The sequence below is a fragment of the Hypomesus nipponensis genome, chromosome 3 (assembly GCF_054491055.1).
Source record: "Hypomesus nipponensis isolate SF chromosome 3, ASM5449105v1, whole genome shotgun sequence".
Lineage (NCBI taxonomy): Eukaryota > Metazoa > Chordata > Actinopteri > Osmeriformes > Osmeridae > Hypomesus > Hypomesus nipponensis.
The window spans coordinates 17,302,501-17,322,561 of record NC_140363.1 but is presented as its reverse complement, the minus strand read 5'-3'; the positions used below and the strand labels follow the sequence as shown (position 1 = coordinate 17,322,561).

The 20,061-nt window shown below is 50.9% G+C and overlaps 2 protein-coding genes across 3 annotated transcripts in view; one reads left to right on the top strand and one right to left on the bottom strand.

Moving 5' to 3' along the window:
- Positions 1 to 62: 62 nt before the first annotated feature.
- Positions 63 to 19,793, bottom strand: rtn1a (reticulon 1a). Its single transcript, XM_084680740.1, has 9 exons — positions 19,354 to 19,793; positions 12,118 to 12,795; positions 11,009 to 11,794; positions 2,370 to 2,577; positions 2,031 to 2,169; positions 1,804 to 1,873; positions 1,196 to 1,242; positions 1,039 to 1,097; positions 63 to 948 (listed from the first exon to the last, which is right to left on the bottom strand). Exons 1-9 carry the CDS (start codon positions 19,574 to 19,576, stop codon positions 906 to 908), a joined length of 2,253 nt encoding a protein of 750 aa, XP_084536866.1. The 5' UTR covers positions 19,577 to 19,793; the 3' UTR covers positions 63 to 905.
- Positions 19,794 to 19,867: 74 nt separating this feature from the next.
- lrrc9 (leucine rich repeat containing 9) overlaps positions 19,868 to 20,061 on the top strand; it is a 20,306-nt gene continuing 20,112 nt past the window's right edge. For both annotated transcript variants that reach the window (XM_084680640.1, XM_084680625.1), the window contains exon 1: positions 19,868 to 20,021. The gene's annotated coding sequence lies outside the window, so the exon portion shown is untranslated. The remainder of the gene's footprint in view (positions 20,022 to 20,061) is intronic.

Genomic DNA, 20,061 nt, shown 5'->3' with positions numbered 1-20,061 from the left:
CTCAGCAGAACTGCAGCTCTGATACCAGATGTACCCTGCTTGCAATCACAAATCTTAACCGATAGTGTTATACATCAAGGAACATTTATTTGTCTTATTCCGTAATTAAATACATACTGTGAGTGCAAATAGTTAAAGAGTCCAGAGTCTAAGAACTACATTGAGTATAGTTGAACATAGTACAAAGTTGGACAGTTAATTCAAACAAGCTAAATATCGTCAGATACTTCTTGTCTTCATGGTAGTCGAACAACAGTACCTAAAACATGAGATTGTGTATAGTTCCTTATAGTTATACAAAAGCAAAAAAACTACAATTACCACATCTAAGACGCGTTTTGTCAAATTATTTTGTGCTTGAAAACACCGAAAGGAAATCATTTGATATTTATATATATTGACATACAGTATACGGAGAGAAGCCCCACATCCTAACTCAGAAACATGAAGCAGTATTTAACATTGGTAGCAGAGCATTTCTGTGGGCATATCGTTTTTTTTGTGCCAAACCATACATTTGTTGTAAGCACTGCAGAAACAAAATAGCGTGGTAAAACTGCACGAAAGATATCAAATATTATTTACTCAAGGCTCGACTTCATGCACTTAATAACAAGCAACACAAAAGAAAAAAAAACGGGTTCTTTTTTGTTTCTTTTTTGTTTTTTGAATCGTGTACTTGTCTACATAGACGTAGGACGTTGACCATTAATGACTGTTAGTGTGTTAACCGCTAAAGACAGGTTTGGGGTGTGATTGGGTTCTCTGGGGGATGGTTTTAGAGAACACAGTATAGATGACACAACAGTACTACCCTCCACAGAGAATGACTAGGCTTTCCAACAATGAGCAAGCTGCCGGCCTCTGAGCTGAACTGGACCGTTCACTTGACGCCGAGACGACCTTTACTCCTCCTTTCGCTTGGCCCCAGGGATCTTCGCCTGGATCCTGGGAAGGAAAACGAGAGTTAGTTCCACGTTCACCCCAGCGGGCCACCAAATGCAATTGTGCGCGCGAGTATTTCAAAGAACCACTCACTTCCCCACCACCGAGTTGACCTGAGTCCGTATTAATCCCACGTATTGGTCAATCTGTGCCTGAGGAGAAGAGAGGCAGGAAGATGGAAGTTGGACGCATTCAGATTTCACGGAGATGAAACGGATATACCAGTGAGTGTGTCCTGTTTGGTTCTTACCTGGTGTCTCTCATAGACCACCGGCATGCTGAACATGGACACAACAGCTGCAGGACAGATGGAGAGAGACTGTTACTTTAGGACTTGCAGTGTCCCTCACATATACACACTGTGTCAACAGAGCTTCTGGCCTTTATTGACATTATGCAAAGAGTAAAGGTACACGAGAGAGATAAGAGATGGATTTTGTTGTTTGGAGGGATCAGTTTCAGCTATGTTATTATTGACATTAACGATGCATAGCATAGCTATTTACTAACTAAATTAGTCAGCGCTACATCATCTACTTCCTGGTTGAATATGTGCTGAATGCTGTGGTAAAGCAACCGTTTGGCCGTCTCTACTGATCTTGTCAGGTCATGTGGGTCTTGCCTCCCTCCTCCAACACACTGATCTCTGTCTGGGTGTCAATCATTGACTGGCTTCACTGCCACCCAGTAGGTCTGTGCCCACTCCAGGACCAGTGTGCGTGTGTACATCTCTCTCTGGGAAGTCGCTTTGGATGAAAGCGTCTGCTCAATGAATACATGTAAACGTGTGTGAGCTGTGTGTGTGCGCTGGTGTGGAAGTGCTGGAGACCAGGGAGCCAATCAGAGGCAGCTACTGACCCAGGATCATCAGAGTCAGCCCGTTGAAGAGAGCGCCCACGTAGGTGAGCAGCCACATCAGCACGGCAAACTGAAACACAGCCGAGAACCAACAGTCAGGTCACCCCTACAACTCCACCACCCACCTATTAATCATCACAGGATACAACAGGAGGAGATACAGCCACAATCTAAAGCGTTTTACAAATGCACGTCCACCGATGTGTGTATGTGAAAGGGAATCTGACCTTGAGGGAGTCGACCAGGTCCTGGACCAGGAACAGCCTGCGTAGCTCCTTGATGCAGGTGTTGACGTACAGCAGAGCCTTTTCAGCATATTTACCAATCTGCTCCTGGGACAAGGCGATGTCCACCTCCAGATAGGACCTGCGATGCAACAATGGAACACGGCACATGAGCATCTTGGACGTTCACACAATTCCCTTCCCACACCATCATGTTCACGGGTATGGGTTTGGTCAAGTGCAGTTCTACGGGCGTTTGAGAGACCCTCCGTGACGCTGCGTGTAAAAAACGGGCCGTGCATGAATAAGATGTCTGATCGTCGTGGTTCATCGTCCACTCACTTGAATGGGTGTCCTTCGTCTGTCTTCTGCACGGCCTGCAGCACGGACTTGTAGACCCTGAAGCTGATGGTGGCAGAGAGGGCGGCCAGCGCTAAGTAGGCCCCCACGCTGACCACGCTGAACTGGGTCAGGGAGAAGAACAGCAACAGCAGGCTGCCGAACACAGCTCCCGACTGCTTCACATTCCTCCAGTAGAGCAGGTCGATCGCTGGGGACAGAGCAAGACCACCAGGGGTAAGGACCAGGGGTTAGGACCAGGGGTTAGGACCAGGGGTAAGGACCAGACCCCAGCACCACAGAGGTACAGCGCAAAGCCACCCTCACCCACCACCCGCTACGCATCCGGACACTCGTTTCCAGCGAGCTACTCCTCTACAACCGACATTTAGGTCATGTATCTGGAAGGCACTGGCAAAGTAGCTTCCTTTGGGAACAGCTGACACACATGATGTTTCTAATAGCTTTTTATTGCCTTCAATCCAGCTGCCCTCCACCAAACTGTGTGAAGGCGACAGAGCGCGAACTCTTTGGTTCTTTTCTCCTATATATAGAGCGACCTTTGCGAACGATAATACCTGACTCTGACTTGTTGAACAAGTGTCTCACATTCACGGTACGGCTCCCACAGAGAGCCAGGACTTCTTATCTATGGATGGTATGTGTTGCTGCAATCACCAACACCTGGCCAGCTCTCACACGCTGCCACACACACACACTGGTGATACCCCGAAATCCAGCAGGTTGACCTGTCCCCACCAGTAGTGCCCCTTCACAGACCCGAGTTAATGATTCATGATTGACTGGGAGCTGGTGGAGATAGAGGCAGAACTGGACGCCGTATCAGCAGTGTTAACAGATAACAGCTCAAAGTGACCTGGTCACACTGGCCAGGGTTCTGTGAACTTCAGGGTTGCCATGACGGCAAAATCCTGATGCATTTGAAGACCTCCATAAGGAACGGCAGCAAACGACTCAGGATACAGTACAGCCTCCCTGTAAACCTGAATGGTCTCTCTCTTATGAAACAGTGGCAGTCCCAGAGATGGTGAGTGACATGATGTGTTCCTAAGCGGGCGCTTCTGAGCCCCCAGCAGGGGGATGATGTGACATGTCTGGATTAAGGCAGTGTAGCGTTGCAGCTCAAGGAACTTCCAAGACCTTCGCCTATGTTGGCTGGAAACACAGGCCTGTTTCCATGAGAACCAGCGGCTGGTTCACCCCTGCTGAGCTTCAGTGCCTTCCCCACCGGAAGCTGTTGGTCTCCGGCCGGTCCAGACCAGCCTAGCCTAGCCCAGCCCAGCCCAGACCAGCCTGGCCCAGCCCAGACCAGAACCCCAGACCAGCCCAGGCCAGACCAGCCTGGCCCAGCCCAGACCAGAACCCCAGACCAGCCCAGCCCAGACCAGCCTGGCCCAGCCCTGCCTCCCTTTGTCAGCTAAACTGTGTCTCTGACACCTGGAAGCCGTCTGATTGATGAGTGAGGAGGTGAACAGGCAGATTCCTCAGAGCATGTGTGAGGAGCATGATCCTGCCATGTCCCCTGGGTGTCTTCCACTTCCTCCCCAAGCCTGCCTGCTGCCTGTTCTAATTTTAGCTGTAGGGCTGTGAGCGGCAGAGATGACGGCCATTTTTATTTTCTACCAAAGGCATCCGAGGATGCCATAAGGCTAAAACTGGGTGATGAAAGAACACTTGTTCTTCCAGCTCGGCTGGTTCAGAACAGGTGCAGCGACAGACATTTCCTGCTCTGCTCACAGAGGAATTCACCTAAATCATGTCAGAAGCCTCCCCCTTATCAATAACTAACACTGATCGACCTACTTCCCTCTGATCAATACCCTGAATCAATTGGCTTTTTGATTACAACATGCAGTCTCTTCCGTCCGTCTGAAACACCTTTCAGACGGACACTCCGTCCTAAAATGTCCGTCCGCTGCCACAAGCCACGGTGTCGCAACGATTTACAATCTTGAGATCTACCGCTTTGCATTGAGATGCTCCGCCAGGCTTGCCCAGCCACACAACACGAAGCAGCTGGAACGCGGACAGGCAAGACAGCGTCGCAGGAGAGCCGGGCGCGGACAGACAACAGCTTAAAACGTGCCTTGAGACGTGTTCTACACAGACAGCGTTAAGAAAGCGCGCGCGAGAGAGAAGCGTTAGCGAAAGCGGTAGAAGTGCGTGTACTGACCTGCGGCTCCCATGGCTGAACAGGGAAAGAAGCAGCTGCTTTATCCACAGACAAAAGGAGAGCTCTGAAGGGGGAGGCCCCCCCCGGCCGGGAAGGGAGGGGCCACAGGCACAACCGGCTAATCATTGGCGCTCTTTACAGGGGGATTGGGAGGTGGGGGGGGGGGGGGCTAAGGGGAGAGGCTGCCAGAGAACCAAGCTGCGATCCAGCACACACACCCTCTCCCACACACACACACCCTCTCCCACACACACACACCCTCTCCCACACACACACACACACACACACACACACTTTCAGTAAGCTCTTTTATGCCCTGACTTTAAAGCCCCGCTGACCAACGACAAAGGCAAGGAAAGGCTAATCAAATAAAAAAAAAGACTATCAAATTCAAAATGGTGTCTGCATATCTCCGTAGCACTCGGAGTCTGTCTCTCTCTTTCTCTCTCTGCTGAATGACTTATTTATTTACAGTTTCTCTCTCGAGCCCGCAGCAAGCGGCTGACTGCAGAGAAGTCAGGTGCCTGCTGGAGGTGCAGCATAAGCGGGTTCTGGCAGGAAGGAGAACCGGGTTGTAGCTGGAATCCACCGCTCTGTTAAAACGCTCAGACAATATGTAGAGCACCTGCCTGATGCAGTTACCATAGCTACGCTGCTCCATTTTATCCCTCTTCGCTTACAGAGGGACAGGCAGAGAGAGGGGGGGGGGATTGAGATATATAGATGGATAGAGCGAGAGAGAGCAAGGGGGAAGAAAAGGGGAAGGAGAGAGAGAGGACAGACAGATGGATGGATGGATGGATAAGGGAAGGAGAGAGAGAGAGAGAGAGAGAGAAAGGGGGGGAGAGAGAGAGAGGACAGACAGATGGATGGATAAGGGAAGGAGAGGAGGGGGGGCTGGGCTCTCTTGGGAACAGAGACAGATTCACTTGCTCTGAATATGGGGAATCAGGGGCACATGTGTCTATACTCACTCTCTCTCTCACACACACACACACACACAGCCACTCCCTTTATTGTTTCACACAAAAGGACAAAGGACCAGTTTGGCATGGTGGCCACAAGCCATCCAAACAGTCTAAGTGTTTTAAGAGCTTACTTACATGGTTTGTCACCTTTTTGCGTGACTGACAGGGTTAAATACAACCTTAAGACTCAGTAGCTGTTATTTAGGCATGTCACCTTCTAAACCGTGGGAATATAATTAGGATAGGATTCACACATCAATCCTCAGAATTTGGAACACAGCAGTATGGCAAGATAAACTGGTTTGATGACACTTTTTTTTCCTTTTTTTTCCCGCTTAAGGTATTTAAAATCTTTACTGAACTTAGGGTCAGAACACATCAAATTGTGTGGTCAACACATGTCAAACTTAATTATGTTAATCCCAGTATTCATTTTGCTGCAGACATAATATATTGTGATCCTTAACTAGCAATTAACCGTAAAGTCAGTTCTGACTCTAAGCTATCTTCAGCATGTGGAGGGTTCTGTCTAAAAACGTATTTAAAGAAACCAAAAAGTGACATGAGTGATACACGTTTAGGATGAGGTCAACAGATGGGTCAAATGTTGTCCAGCCTGGAATCCACGATGACGCAAAAAGACTCATGTTTTCTCCATAGATAACATCTATAACGTGCAGCATAGTGTCAACAGAGCTAAAGATTGGATAAGAGGTTGGTGAGGTTTTCTTTTGGACCAGAAGATCCCAGAGGTCTTCTGTCCCTCACAGACTCAGGAAGTGGTTCCAGAACAGGAAGCAGAGTGGCTGCTGGCCAAAGCCCTGACACGACACGCCTTCCAGCTCTGGTGCCCAAACAGGAGTCTTGGTAGGTCGTCAGATGGTGCAGGCAGAATGGGATTCTCGTTTGGGGTCGAGGCAGAGCGAACAAGTTCCAACGTGACCCCATTACCCCACCAAATCATCGTCACAGCCTTAAACTCTGCCTGAAGGTAACACGAGTAATCAGACTGACTGTTTCTCCAGCTCTCGCTGTGAAGATCATCTGAATGGGCAGGGTTAGCCTTGAGTGTATCGACTGTACGAACATCAGGGAGAAAATCGGTTTACATATCAAGACAGTTATGTCAAATGCATAAACACAATTGGAGATTATGCCATACGGGATTAGCAGAGAGGAAGACTGTGTTTACAACCATCTACAGTCAAACTAAGGGACTTTGTTGCTGGATTATGATCAATGAAAAGATGGTCTGAAGGAGATTTCAGCAGCCTTCTCACTACATCTCTGTCAGTATGGGCTACAGCTTAGTCCTCCAAAGCAAATTGTCATAGAAAGATTCAATCTAAGAAGAACAGGATCTTCCCTCCCCCTCGCTCCATTGTTAATAACGATAAGCAAGAGAGATGGAGGGGAAAGAGCAAGTTGCGTAGGCAGAGAGGAGGAGGGGGAGGGGGAGGAGGAGGAGGGAGCCATTCTCTCTCCCAGTCCCTCATCCTAACCTGCAACAGTAACAATGCTCTTCATGATATGGAAACAGGCAGACAGAGGCCATCTCTCCCTCCCCCCCCTCTCTCTCTTTCTCCCTCCGTCTCTGCCAGGTGGCATGGCAGGCCAGCCCATGACACTGATGTCATCAGGATGGGTGTGCCCCGGTTGCCATGGAGACTCTCGGTGCCTGTCCGGATGCTTAGGCAGCTCCGCGCACCAAAACAGCCCAGACGCCACCGCACAGCAGCCCCCCCCTCCGGAGCTCAGGGACACGGGGACAACAGTGACACGCCCTCGTCCACCACGGCGTTCCACACACACACACACACACACACACACAAAAGCAGACGGCTTCCAGAGGGTGTGTGTGTGTATACATTCATCATCCCAAACACACACCCTGGGCCACGGTCTCACACCTCCGTCCCCTTTGTCTGCTTCGGCGGAGGCTGCCTGTCGTCAGGGCGCCCGTCGTCAGGGCGTGTCCCTGGGAGAAACAGCCAGGGGGCTGCTGGGTAAACATGCAGGGGAGTCCAGACCCCCTCTAACCCCGGCATGCAGACATGCGACATTCCTCCTCCGTCCATGCAGATATGCACGCACGCCAAAACTGTCCCCACACTCTGGCAGAAACACGTCCAAATCAGTTCATACCTCACACACATGCGCCGCCCTCCCTCCCCCCCTACACGCCATGTAATCCATATACCACACACACACACACACACACAGAGAAAACACACAGTAAACACGTCAGTACCCTGGCCCTTCCAGCTGGTGCAGGAACAATCCTTGGCTTTGCTCACGTCTGCAGTGGCCTGCATGCTGCCGATCAGTTCTCTCCCTGATCTCTCTCTTTCTTCTTCTTCTTCTTCTTCTTCTTCTTCTCTCTGCGTCTTCTCTCTTCTTCTGAGTGTTCCTCTGCGGTCAAGCTGGCTCACTCACCCCACAGAGGCATGAATGGTGGGAAGGATGGAGGGAGAGAAGCGGAGACGCGGGGAAAGGATGAAGGAGAGGTTTCCAAGGTGCCGCCTGGCCACGGAGCTCTCAGACTGCTGCTGTGGAGCCGTCAGCGAGAACAGGAGGAGGAGAGGGTAGCGGAGAGAGAGAGAGAGAGAGAGAGAGGGGGGGGGGGTCGATCGAACTGTAAACACACCGCGCACAGCACAGTCGCTACTGCAGCAAATCATCCATGCAATGATTTAGTGCCTGGGGGGGCTCGGCTTTTTCTTGAGAGGGGAGGTGAGTCCTTTCACAATAAAAGTCTCTGTGTTGTGACTGGTTCTCGGGGTAGACTGGTGCTCTGGGGGGGACAGGGTGGGGAAGGGTTAACTCACATGCCCTTTGATGAAGCCCCCAAAGCAGGCGGATACAATGTCATGTGTGCTGGTGGCCCCGCCCACTTTCATTTTATTATCGTTAGAGAGATAAAGAAAAAAAAATGATAAAAAAAAAAAATGATGTGGCATGCGTCTCAGTGACATAGCCAAAAATGTGTGTCATTAAAAAAAAGAATCTGACGTCATGTTCAGCTTCAGAAATAAAACAATAGGATTTGCTGCTAGGCTGGGGGCTCCGCATGACACGGCTGTGTTGTCATGGAAAGATCTGGCAAACGTTCAAACCTTTAGCTCTTTATCTGTACAAGCCAATATTTAAGCTTGCAGTCGAGTCGACGCGAATAGACATTTTCACCGTCTCAATTATTAGTGAGCATCTGAAGTGCAGGTGCCTTTAATAATTCATAAACACTGTGCAGTACAGAACAACAGTCTTCCAGCCTCAATGCGTCCTTTAGGTTTCCCCTCCAGGAATTAGCAATGCAAATGTCCTCGCAAAGCCTCGTTCTCAGAGCAATGCATGGAAGGGGTCACACAGGACACAGTCCTGCAGCCAGACACCAGCAATGTCTGGATATACAGAAAGGGCGTCATCAAATTCTAGTCTGCAACCCCTCCCTCCCTCCCTCCCTCCCTCCCTCCCTCCCTCCCTCCCTCCCTCCCTCCCTCCCTCCCTCCCTCCCTCCCTCCCTCCCTCCCTCCCTCCCTCCCTCCCTCCCTCCCTCCCTCCCTCCCTCCCTCCCTCCCTCCCTCCCTCCCTCCCTCCCTCCGGTCCCACCCTGCTGCCTGTCCCTGCTTCACACCTTCTGCTCACCGCAACCTTGAAAAAAAAAAAAGGGTCTCTCTGCCACGGCAACAGCCCATAGGCAAAAAAATAAAAAGATAAAGAATGAGTGAGAGAGAGATAGTGAGTGAGAGAGAGAGAGAGAGAGAGAGAGGGGAGGAAGAAGAAAAAAATAAACGAGCCAGCCCGCGCCCGCTCCCCCTGGGTGTTGTCATGGCAACTGCGGTGGAAGTGCTCAGGCAGGCAGGCAGGCAGTGGGGTACATGATGCCCGACAGGCAAGCCGCGGTTCCCTGCGCCCTCTAGTGGTGGGAACATGTGCACAAACGTATCCGGTTTCCCCAGGGAATAGGCTGACCTGCTTTCAGGATTTTCTAGAACCTTCCTACCTTCCGTTATCTGTTTGTAAACACGAGGGGGAGGAGAGAGAGAGAGCGTGGCCAGTGGCATCAGACCTCGGGCTGCGTGACGTGGCACCGTTGTCGCCAACACGCCACCTCAGCCCAGTAAAAACACAAGCATCCTTTACGCAACGCACAGCTAGACGTGTCCTTGTTCCGTTCCTGCTCATGGGATTTCAAACAACAAACCCTAAACATTCTATAAGGCATCTTCCTTATGTCCTGTATGTGGAGAGAGCGGGAGAATCCTCCACAGCTCTTTGAGCTCCTGCCCCAGTTTGGACATCAAAGGATTACATAAACCCAGTGTGGACACGGGTAGAGAGGACCCAGCACAGATGGAGCAAAAGGCAAACAGGACGCATCTCAAACCATCCCATAATAACCCTCAGCTCGAGGTGACTCGACGTTAAGAGTGTGTGTACTGTGGAGCGTGTTCAGACCTGGAACAGAGTGAATTATTTCATGTCAGGGTAGAAGGCCGTCGGGAGACAGGTGGAGAATTTAAGATGCAGGAATGAATCATGTTTTTTTTGTTGGTTTTTTTTGGTATTTACACACAGATTTCCACTTATTTTACAGGCAGTGACTCTCATGGGATATATCTGGTAGCGCCCTGTCCGTTTCTAAGCTCTTTCACTGTTTCTAATCTCCACGATAAACATGCCATTGTCAAGACATCCTGTGTCATGGTCACTGTGCAACTCTACCACCAGAGGGAAGCAGAAATCATGCAGAATCAAGAAAGAAGCTGGCGTCCCCTCCATTGTGAGACAGCATGGAACAGCCCAGCCTAACCCAGCCTAGCCTATCCTAGCCCAGTTTAGCCCAGCCTAGCCTAGCCTAGCCTAGCCTAACCCTGCCCAGCCTAACCTAACCCAGCCTAGCCTAACCTAACCCAGTTTAGCCCAGCCTAGCCTAACCTAACCCTGCCCAGCCTAACCTAGCCCAGCCTAGCCTAACCCAACCCAGCCTAGCCCAGCCTAACCAAGCCTAACCTAACCAAGCCTAGCCCAGCCTAGCCCAGCTCAGCCCGTATCACAGCAACCCTTTAATTTCCTTCTTCTGTCAACACAGCCACGATAAGAGCCCAGCCTGGCCCTCCATGCTATCTCCCCACATCACAACACACTCAGGGAACAAGAGCCTTCAGGGAACGACCATATGCTGGGTGCTGTTAAAGGGAGTCAATAGTCATAATCAACAACCGTGTAAGAGTCAAGCAGTTAATGATTATAAAACAAGGCCAAGACACACCCAATCTTCCAAACAGGTTCTGAGATGCGTTCTATACCTGTTCCACACGCTTGCAGGGCTGTCAAGCCATCACTACTGAAACAGGGAAAAAATGAGCTAAACTGTTAAAAGGCCTCAAGAAAGAATGACATCTAGGATGTCAGCTAAAGACCTCTTAAACTCCTTCCACCCCCAGAGCGCACAGACCGGAGTACTGACAGGGACCAACCTTTCTGTTTATCGAAGCCCTTCATGAAGACTGGAGCGTCGGGCTTCCCCATGTCTCCTCTCCCCTCGCCGGCCAGCTGGCTCTTACCCCCCAGGTCCTCCAGGGGGCGCACCTCGGGGGGCACGGCGGCCGTGGGCGGCTTGGGCTTGCTGGGACGATCCTCCTCCATCTTGGCGGGGCTCTTGCTCTTGTCATTGGAGGGTTTCACCAGGGAGCTAGCCAATGGCTCGGCGGGGGCGGGCTGTGGGCTGCTGCGGGGCGGGGTGAGGGTTGGGGTGGGGGTTGGGGTGGGGGTAGGGGTGGGGGTTGGGGTGGGGGTGATAAGGGGGGAGGGGCCCCCCTGTTTGGGCCCCGCGCTGCCCTGCTCTCTCTTAGGGCTCTCCTCAGACGCAGACTCGATGAAGAGCTCGCTGTCCAGCTCTGCTTCTCTCTCCTCCCGCAGGATGCTGTAGGCCGAGGGCGGGGCGGGGTGGCCCATCAAGCCCAGGCCGCCCTTAACCGGGGGGGTGCTGTCAAAGGGGTTGCCGGCCGGGCTGAAAGTGCCCTTGTTGCTAGGCGGCGGCTCAAAGGGGTTGTTGGTGCTGGTGGCGGAGGAGGGCGCAGCCGGGCGAGAGAAGGGCTCCTCGGACACCAGTTCGATCTCCGAGTCCCCGGACTCGGCACTGCTGCCGTCCTGGTCTCTGGAGGCTGGCACGGAGGAGGGCTGGGTGGACCCTGGAGCCGGGTCAACGCCCGCTGACTTCCCTCGTCCAAACTGGAACATGTCATGAGACGGAGACTCTTTCTCTACGGAGGCAAAGGCAGGGACAGAGAGAGACGTGCGGAGAGAGGGGGAGGGAGGGAAGGAGAGAGAGAGAGCGCGATAGAGAGAGAAGAGAGATTAGAGGGGGCTGAGCAGACAAGCCCACAATGTGACATCTCAGCACATCTCTTACAGCAAGAAACTTAAGCTCCTAAAGCCCATTTAAATACATTTCCTCTCTTGTAAAGACAGAAGACCCCCCCCCACCCCGTGTCCTAGCATGAACCAGTATCACTGAGATCAGAAACGCAGCTCAGAACCAGGAGTCGTGACCGGCGCCAGACCGCGCCGCAGCGTCGAGGCCTACCTGTCGGGGACGCGTTGGGCGAGGAGGCGGGGCTCTCGTCCTCCGGCTCGGAGAGGGTAACCGTGGGAACGCCCTGCAGGCCCAGGCTGAGGATGTTGTCGCGGTCCGACACGGCGGTCTGCAGCGGGGCCGGGTCGTCCTTGGCGACGGGAGGGCGGGACTCGGTCAGGGTGATCTTGACGGGGCTGGCCGTCTGCGGGGTGCCCAGATTGCGGTAGGAGCGGTAGTCTGACAGCTCCTCGTCCGACGGCTCCTCCACGTAGGGGAAGGAGTGGGAGTCCAGCGCCGGGCCCAGGCTCTCCTCCTCTCCTCCGGGGTTCTTCTCCATGTAGCTGCCCAGAGAGCCCAGGGAGTCCCCGCCGGAGGGGCCCGTGTCCCCCAGGCTGGGCTGGGCCCCCTTGGAGCTCTGCTCGTCTCCGTGGCTGATGTCCATGTAGTTGTAGGACTCGGTCTTCTCAGACCCCAGCAGGGACTTGGGGAGGTCGTCCAGGTCGGACAGGTCAGAGGTCATCTTGGAGCTGAAGATCCCGTAGGAGTCGATGGTGGAGCGCTCCTGGGAGGGGGAGGAGCCTGAGGAGCCCTCCTGGTCGAACTGGTGGCTCTGATTGGACAGCAGGGAGGTGTACAGGTCACCGTCGTCGCTCATTGGCTTCTGGAACAGCCCAGACATCGGGTCATCTGGAGAGAGACAGAAAGAGAGATGCAGAAAAATAAAGGGAGATTATTGTAGGTGAAAAATGCTCCTTGTTCCATCTGACCCCTCTGAGACAGCATTTAGCAACAGGATGCTCAGGGAGAAGTGAAGGCCCATTGAGGGATACCTTCCCCCAGGACCTTCATTCATCCATAATTGAGTTACATAGAGCTGACACCAAATGACACCATCTTGCTGTGTCACAGCTCAAATGCATCAGACTGTCTCCGGCAGCTGAATTAATGATGGTTGCAGTTAGACATGCTCTGGTCTTGATAGGGAAGGAGGTAGGGATGGAGAGAGGGAGGGATGGCGGCTGGAGGGGGGGATGTGAGAAGGGGGGGCGGTTCAGATCAGTGATGCAGCATTAACAGAGGGCACTTGTGCCCTGAGCTGGACAAAGGCGGATTGTTCAAACCCCAAAACCGTCCCTGCCTGGCTCTGCGAGCGGACAGTGAGGTGGGGGGCGGGGGCCGGGGGGGAGAGGGGAGAGGGGGGGATTGGGCTCTCCGGCACATTCTCAGCTCTGGTTTATAAATCTTTCCTGACAAGATGGCCGATTGTGACGGCAGAGAACACACACTAACACATCAGCGTACCCTTCCTCTGTCTGCCTAGTGTGACGGACAGAGGAGACGGCTCACAGAGCAACGTCCTCTCTCAAACAGCCCTCATCCACGCAGCGGCAGACACACTGTTTTGTTTAACTTCTGTTAAAGCATAAAGCAAAACTGAGCTAAGACAAGACAATCTGTGTTTAGTACTGTCCTTTATATGGTCACTTTAACAGACAAAGCTAATCATGATTTATTTAATGCGAGTACAGCACCTATACTAGAGTCCCCTCCCTCCCTCCCTCTCTCCCTCTCCCTCTCTCACAAACAATTGCTTGGACAGTCATAATAATGACGTACCAATGCTGGAATTTGTGCTGCTGAGCTGGGTACACAGCACAGTTTACACCCCCACAAACTATGCTTGGAGCCATGTTAGCCAGTCCCCCTCCTCCCCTCCCCCCCTCTGGGCAGGGCTTTCTCTATATATAGCCTGGTTATCCAGTTGGAGGGGTGTGGCTGGGGTGTGTGTATAGGGGGAGGAGAGCGGGAGGGGGGGGGGGCAGATTGAAATGAGGAGTCTCCAAGCTCCCCTTTGAGGGTACAGGAGGCGTCCCTCCCGTTCAGGATACCCCCCCCCTCTTTTCCTTCCCCCCCCTCCCCCCCCCTTCCCTCTGTTTTCCCTGCCCCCTTCCTCACAGCATTGTACTGTTGTGTCATTGTGTCATTACCAACATGCAGTACTGTACAGTGGCTGCTACCCTTAGACTACACCCATTAGGACACAGGGGAGCAAGAGGGTGACATAACACAGTAGAAAAACAATCAACACAGTCCACACTTCCCCTCTCCAGATTTATCCTGAGTGTACTGTACCCAGGCAACACAACACAGCCCATCGGCACCAGACGGCAACATCTGGACGGTAGTGCAATGACATTGAGAGCCATAGATCTACTGCAGGGAGCCTACTGCATAATCCTCTTAAGGCCCTACTCCCTCCCTAGGTTCACTCGGGCATCCCATCATCACCCTGACAACACCAGCGTAATCTCCCACTGGCTGGCTCCCTGGGCACAGACCAGCCTTCCACCAGGAGGCTCCCTGGGCACAGACCAGCCTTCCACCAGGAGGCTCCCTGGGCACAGACCAGCCTTCCACCAGGAGGCTCCCTGGGCACAGACCAGCCTTCCACCAGGAGGCTCCCTGGGCACAGACCAGCCTTCCACCAGGAGGCTCCCTGGGCACAGACCAGCCTTCCACCAGGAGGCTCCCTGGGCACAGACCAGCCTTCCACCAGGAGGCTCCCTGGGCACAGACCAGCCTTCCACCAGGAGGCTCCCTGGGCACAGACCAGCCTTCCACCAGGAGGCTCCCTGGGCACAGACCAGCCTTCCACCAGGAGGCCCACTGAGGACAGCTGACCTCAGCTGGCCCATATGGAGCAGCTCTGTGGAGTTTACAATCCAGATCAGACCCCCCCCCTCGCAGCCCGGCTCTGTGAACCAGGAAGGACGTGGAGGTGGAGAGGCTGCTCACAATCAGCTGCTCCCCAGGGGCGACCCCACTGGAGGCGGGGAGAGGCTCTGCAGACAGACTCTAGTGAGGCAGTTTTAAGAGGCTGTTCAGAGAGGAGGGGGGGGAGGTAGAGTGCTGGTCCGGCTGTTGGTGCTGTTACTGCTGCTAGTGCTGCACCCAGACGCTGTAAAACCCCCACAAGGCCAAGCGGGCACTTTAGCTCATTCAGACAGGATGAGACGTGGCAGCGCAGGAATTTTCATTTCACATTTTGCCTCCTAACATAAGAACTCTACTGAGCACATGCCACTCTTACAGAAATAAGTCACAGTGGATGAGCAGCAACAGAGATTGGTCAGATTTATCTCATGCAGACTTGATGCACCCTGACGGTGGTTGCTCCGGCCTATCAGGTTATCCTAATTATGAAGTTGATGAAGACGTGACTTGTAGGCGACACCATACACCAGCTCAGACGACAGAGCCTGTGTCGCTCATTCAGAACACAGTTTACTTGCAAACTGAGATGAGACAGTCTCAACTGACAAGTCTGAGTGAAGGAACAATGCAAGGCCAGACACAGCTTCAGGTCTGAAGAGCCACAAGGCCATCTGAAGCTCGTCTTGACACTGTCTCGCCCTGCTGATTCCCTCAGCCGTTTTTTTCCCTCCAGACCCGTCGTGTGAGCCTCACTTCCCTGAACCTCCGCTGGCTTCATTCAGCCGTGCGGCCCTGAGGGAAACACTGGAGACGATGCTGATGCCGCCTCAGCAGAGCTCTGGAACGCAGCAGCGCTCACATCCTCCTCTGATTATCTCTTCCTGTTAAGACTCTCCAATGATGACAATCGTGCCAGAGAGAGTTAACGTTTTGTCTCGGTGCTAAATTGGTGCTTTGGATGAGGACATGTCTGAAGCCAACGTGGGCCTAACATGTAACCGCATCTTTGGTGTCCGTCTGGTGTCTCCTTTCACAAGTCCTCGTCTGTTCCCCTGCCTCTGCTGTTACAGCCTCATCTATCAAATTACCATGAGAGACCTTCTGAGGCCGTGCTGCATCAGAGTCGAACCTACACGTCTCTCCAAAGTCAACAATCATCAGGAAAAACATCACTGTAAATCACCTGCCCTGTTTGAGCCACCCTCTGCTGACTTCATGATCACAAAATACAAAAGTTGGCCTTCTGCCTAAGAAGGGGGACTGATATTGAGTGACTGGAAGAAGGGGGACTGATATTGAGTGACTGGAAGAAGGGGGGCTGATATTGAGTGACTGGAAGGGAAGGAGAGGTAGAAGAGACTGGACATGGATAGGAGACTGTATGCTCAATAGTGCAACCTGAGGTGTGGTATAAATAGGGAAGGGGTCGATGAGTAGGCAGCTGGCGGGGATGTGGGGAGATATAGTCATGCAGAACTTGTATTGATCCAGGGCACGCAATTACTGTAACAACCGTCCGTTCTATTCATTCCCTGTCTTTATTATTGAACTTGACAAATATTATTTCAACCGTACTTCAAAAATAACTGTTGGCCTTCGCAATTGCACACTAAGGTCGGGCCTTGCACTCTTTTTCCATTTAAGATTGTAAACAGAGGGAGGCTTTGGTCGCCACCTGTCACCTTATTGATCTGAAAGCCCTGGCCCTGGGCAGCGAGGAGAGGATAGCTTCTTTGAGGAAGTAGACTGAGTGTCTGCAAGCTGTCAGCTTAATGACACGGACGTCGATCTGGCGTGCAGCCTATGCGTGTTCCTTTATTGTTCTGCAATCAAAGCTCAGGCGCATGCCCTCTGGAACATCCAGACAGAGCCTCAAGGTCGATTTAGACACTCACACACAGACTCAGATCTAAGGACAGAAATACTGTTCTTTAGTTAAGTATATTTTTGGTTTTATAGGCCTGCATTGTATGGTCAAATATCATAGGGCAGTGGTTTCAGGGTCTACTGCTTGCAAAAGTCTGCAATATTCCTCATCATGTGGATGAGGACAGCGTCAATGCTGTGCACCTACACTAATTCACTGATGGCACAGATATTACGTTCCTATACTGAAGTTAATTTGACATTGAACTGAAATGTAATCAGTACAGACCTTGACATATTCCTTGACATAAAAACATCTTATTATAATTTCTCTTTTTATTATTATTTCTTTGTTGTAGTCGGATGCCAAAGGGCTGTAGATCCCATTAGATGCACCATCTGCTGGGAACAAGTGGAGCACCACCTTCAGCATGTGGTCTGATCCAACCACAGTCCTGGGAGGTGACAACACTGAGGTCCTCCACACGGCTTCAATAACATCAGTTGTCTTTTTCTGCATGTCTGTAGCAGGCGTACACTACAGATATGGACAGGCCATGCTGCTTTAAGCTTAAGGTTATTTGGTCCAGCGGAAATCAGAAGTAGAGCTGAGGTCTGCAAAATTCATCACCTTCGGGACATGCAGTCTGAAAACAGTTAGATTGCCCTCTGGACGATATCATTCAGAGAACTCAAAAGTTTTAACTCAAAAGTTTTAACTCAAAAGTTTTAACTCAAAAGTTTGAACTCAAAAGATTTAACTCAAAAGTTTTAACTCAAAAGTTTTAACTCAAAAGTTTGAACTCAAAATGTTGAACTCAAACGTTTGATAGCATTGCCTATTCAACAAGCCTCTAACCTTGTTTAGTACAGTTGAGTGTGCAGAGACGAGTTAAATAAATGTACCTTCAGAAGATACCCTCTGCCTGTTGCACAGAGGTCATTGGGAGCCAGGGTCCTTGACAAAGATCAGGCCAGACTAGAATGTCTCTTTCCAAGAGCCGACTGTCCAGTCTGTACCATGTCTGAAGCGAGGCTGGCCCTGGAGACATCCCCACTGTGTCTACCAAGACCATGTGTGTCAGGACAAATTAATTCACTCGTGTAGGCAGAGCCAAGTAGGCATGGCTCAAATAAAAGAGGTTGTTTTTATGTCCCTTATTAAATGCCTGATGCATCTGTGTAGCTGAGCGAACTGTGAGTATGTGTGAGAAATTAGAGAGAGACACACAGAGAGAGAGAGAGAGCGAGTGAGAGAGAGAGAGAGAGAGAGAGAGAGAGAGAGAGAGAGAGAGAGAGAGAGAGAGAGAGAGAGAGAGAGAGAGAGAGAGAGAGAGAGAGAGAGACACTGTTTGGATCTTCCTGGAGCTGTGAATCAGTTGAATGAGCTAGCCATTCCCACATCGTCTTTTATCTGGCTGTGCTGGCTGAGAACCCAGTTTAAGAGGGCAACACAGAAGGTGAAAACACTGCCATCCTACACCATTCTAATGAAGACAAAGTGCACCAGACTAAATCAGATTACAGGCTCGAAATAGACAGCACTCTGTTGGTGTACCAAAAACTACCACTAATTTGCTCTTCTGCTTGAAAACTGACAGCACTGAAAAAGCTAACTGCTAACATGAAGCAGGCAGGATGGAACTGAGTGTGTGTGTGTGTGTGTGTGGGGGGGGGGGGGGGCAAACTAGGCTGGGATTTTAAACACCATCTTATGAATATTTCAGTGGAACCGTGAATGAAAGTGCATAGCTCGAGTTCCCTCATCCAAGAAGATGATGGGGCCTGTTTCTTCAGTATCAAAAATAGCAGCACCAGCGCTCTGCTATAGCGGGTGACAGACTGAAAGCAGAAGCATGAATGATGCTTCCACAAAAACACTGCGATTTAAAGCCAAACAGATAAGGCCTACAGCAATTCCTCAACAGATCCCATCAAAGCAGCCTCACATACAGGTTGAAGTGTTCTTAATGTCATAAAATGTATCAACAGTCAAGTTTGTTCTGATTCCAACGCCTAGCGTTGACGAACCTCCTTGATGTGAATAAAACGTTGAGAAATCTGGTCTTATTGTGAAATCTACTGGAAATCACGCTGTATCTGAGTCAACCATTAAGTAAGTGGCCACATAGGCCTTAAGTTCTATTGATTCGGCTCAGCCTACCATGAGGATGTGGCCTGATCTGACAAGAGCATATGGCTCAAGAGTAGTAAACAAGTAACGTAGCTAGGCTACTTGGTCATGACTAGAGAGCTAATGTGTGTCACTACTGTGTGTCTGTCGACTGATCAGAAGCTCTTTGGTTGTATATTCTTGACGAAGTTTAGAAAGTTATAGGGAATTGTTCCAATCTGTTGCAATGTTACGCTGTAGGGCCTTACTCCCTATGACTCACTATTCAAACCATAGTCATTCATTGACATCGATGATAATTGTTGTGAACTTTTTTCGTCCCCGATAAAGTACAGAATGTCTGATAACGTTCTGGTCCGAGGTGACATTCGCATGCGATCGCTCTGCACTACTAAAGGATGTCGGGTCTGGCGGATGGATTTATAACCACCTGCATTTACAAGTTTAAACTCGAGTCTTTAGCAGGCCAAGTATATTTAGCTATCAATTAATATTTATGTTATCGATAACCGCTTCATCTACAGCTTTACCTGTAGATGCAGTTTCCATAGCAACGGGAGGCCTTTTCCCATCGTCCAGAAATTGATGGAATTGTTGATCCAGGTCGCCCGTGTCGGCTCCGCTTTTCGGCTTAAATTCGTCACGTAGCTCGTCAAACCGGGGTGGGGTACTTCCAAACAGGCCATTTCTTTCATAATCGTCTCCAAACCATTTCCCCTCCGAACCTAGTTCGTCACTGGGCTTAGAAGACATGCTTTCAGGGAGAGGTTGCGCGATGACACCAGGCTTCTGTAACGAGGGCTATAGAATAAATAGTGGCGCCGTGTCTTACCAAAAAGAGAAATCTATTAACACCCGCTTAGCTTAATTTACCCTACGTATTTATTCTTCAGCAGACGTATATATTTTTTATCTATTAGCCACACGGTCCAGTCGGAGAGCAGTGGTCGAGTGAGGTTGATTGTTTTAGTTCAGTGCTTCGATGGTGACGTCACCGTATCTGTGTAGCTTATGGTTGGCAGGGGCACTTATTTGGGGCAGAGTAAATTCTGTTAGCTAACAACTGCCATCCCTTCTTTTCTAAACGTCTGAATGAATATCGCAATGGAAGCATTTTGTTGAAGACCAACCAGCCTATAAAACATTACATGTGTCTTCTTAAATGAAGAAGGAAGCATTATTTTGTATTCTTATTTATGTAATGCCACTATAAGCAAGCATATTGATAACTGAAATTA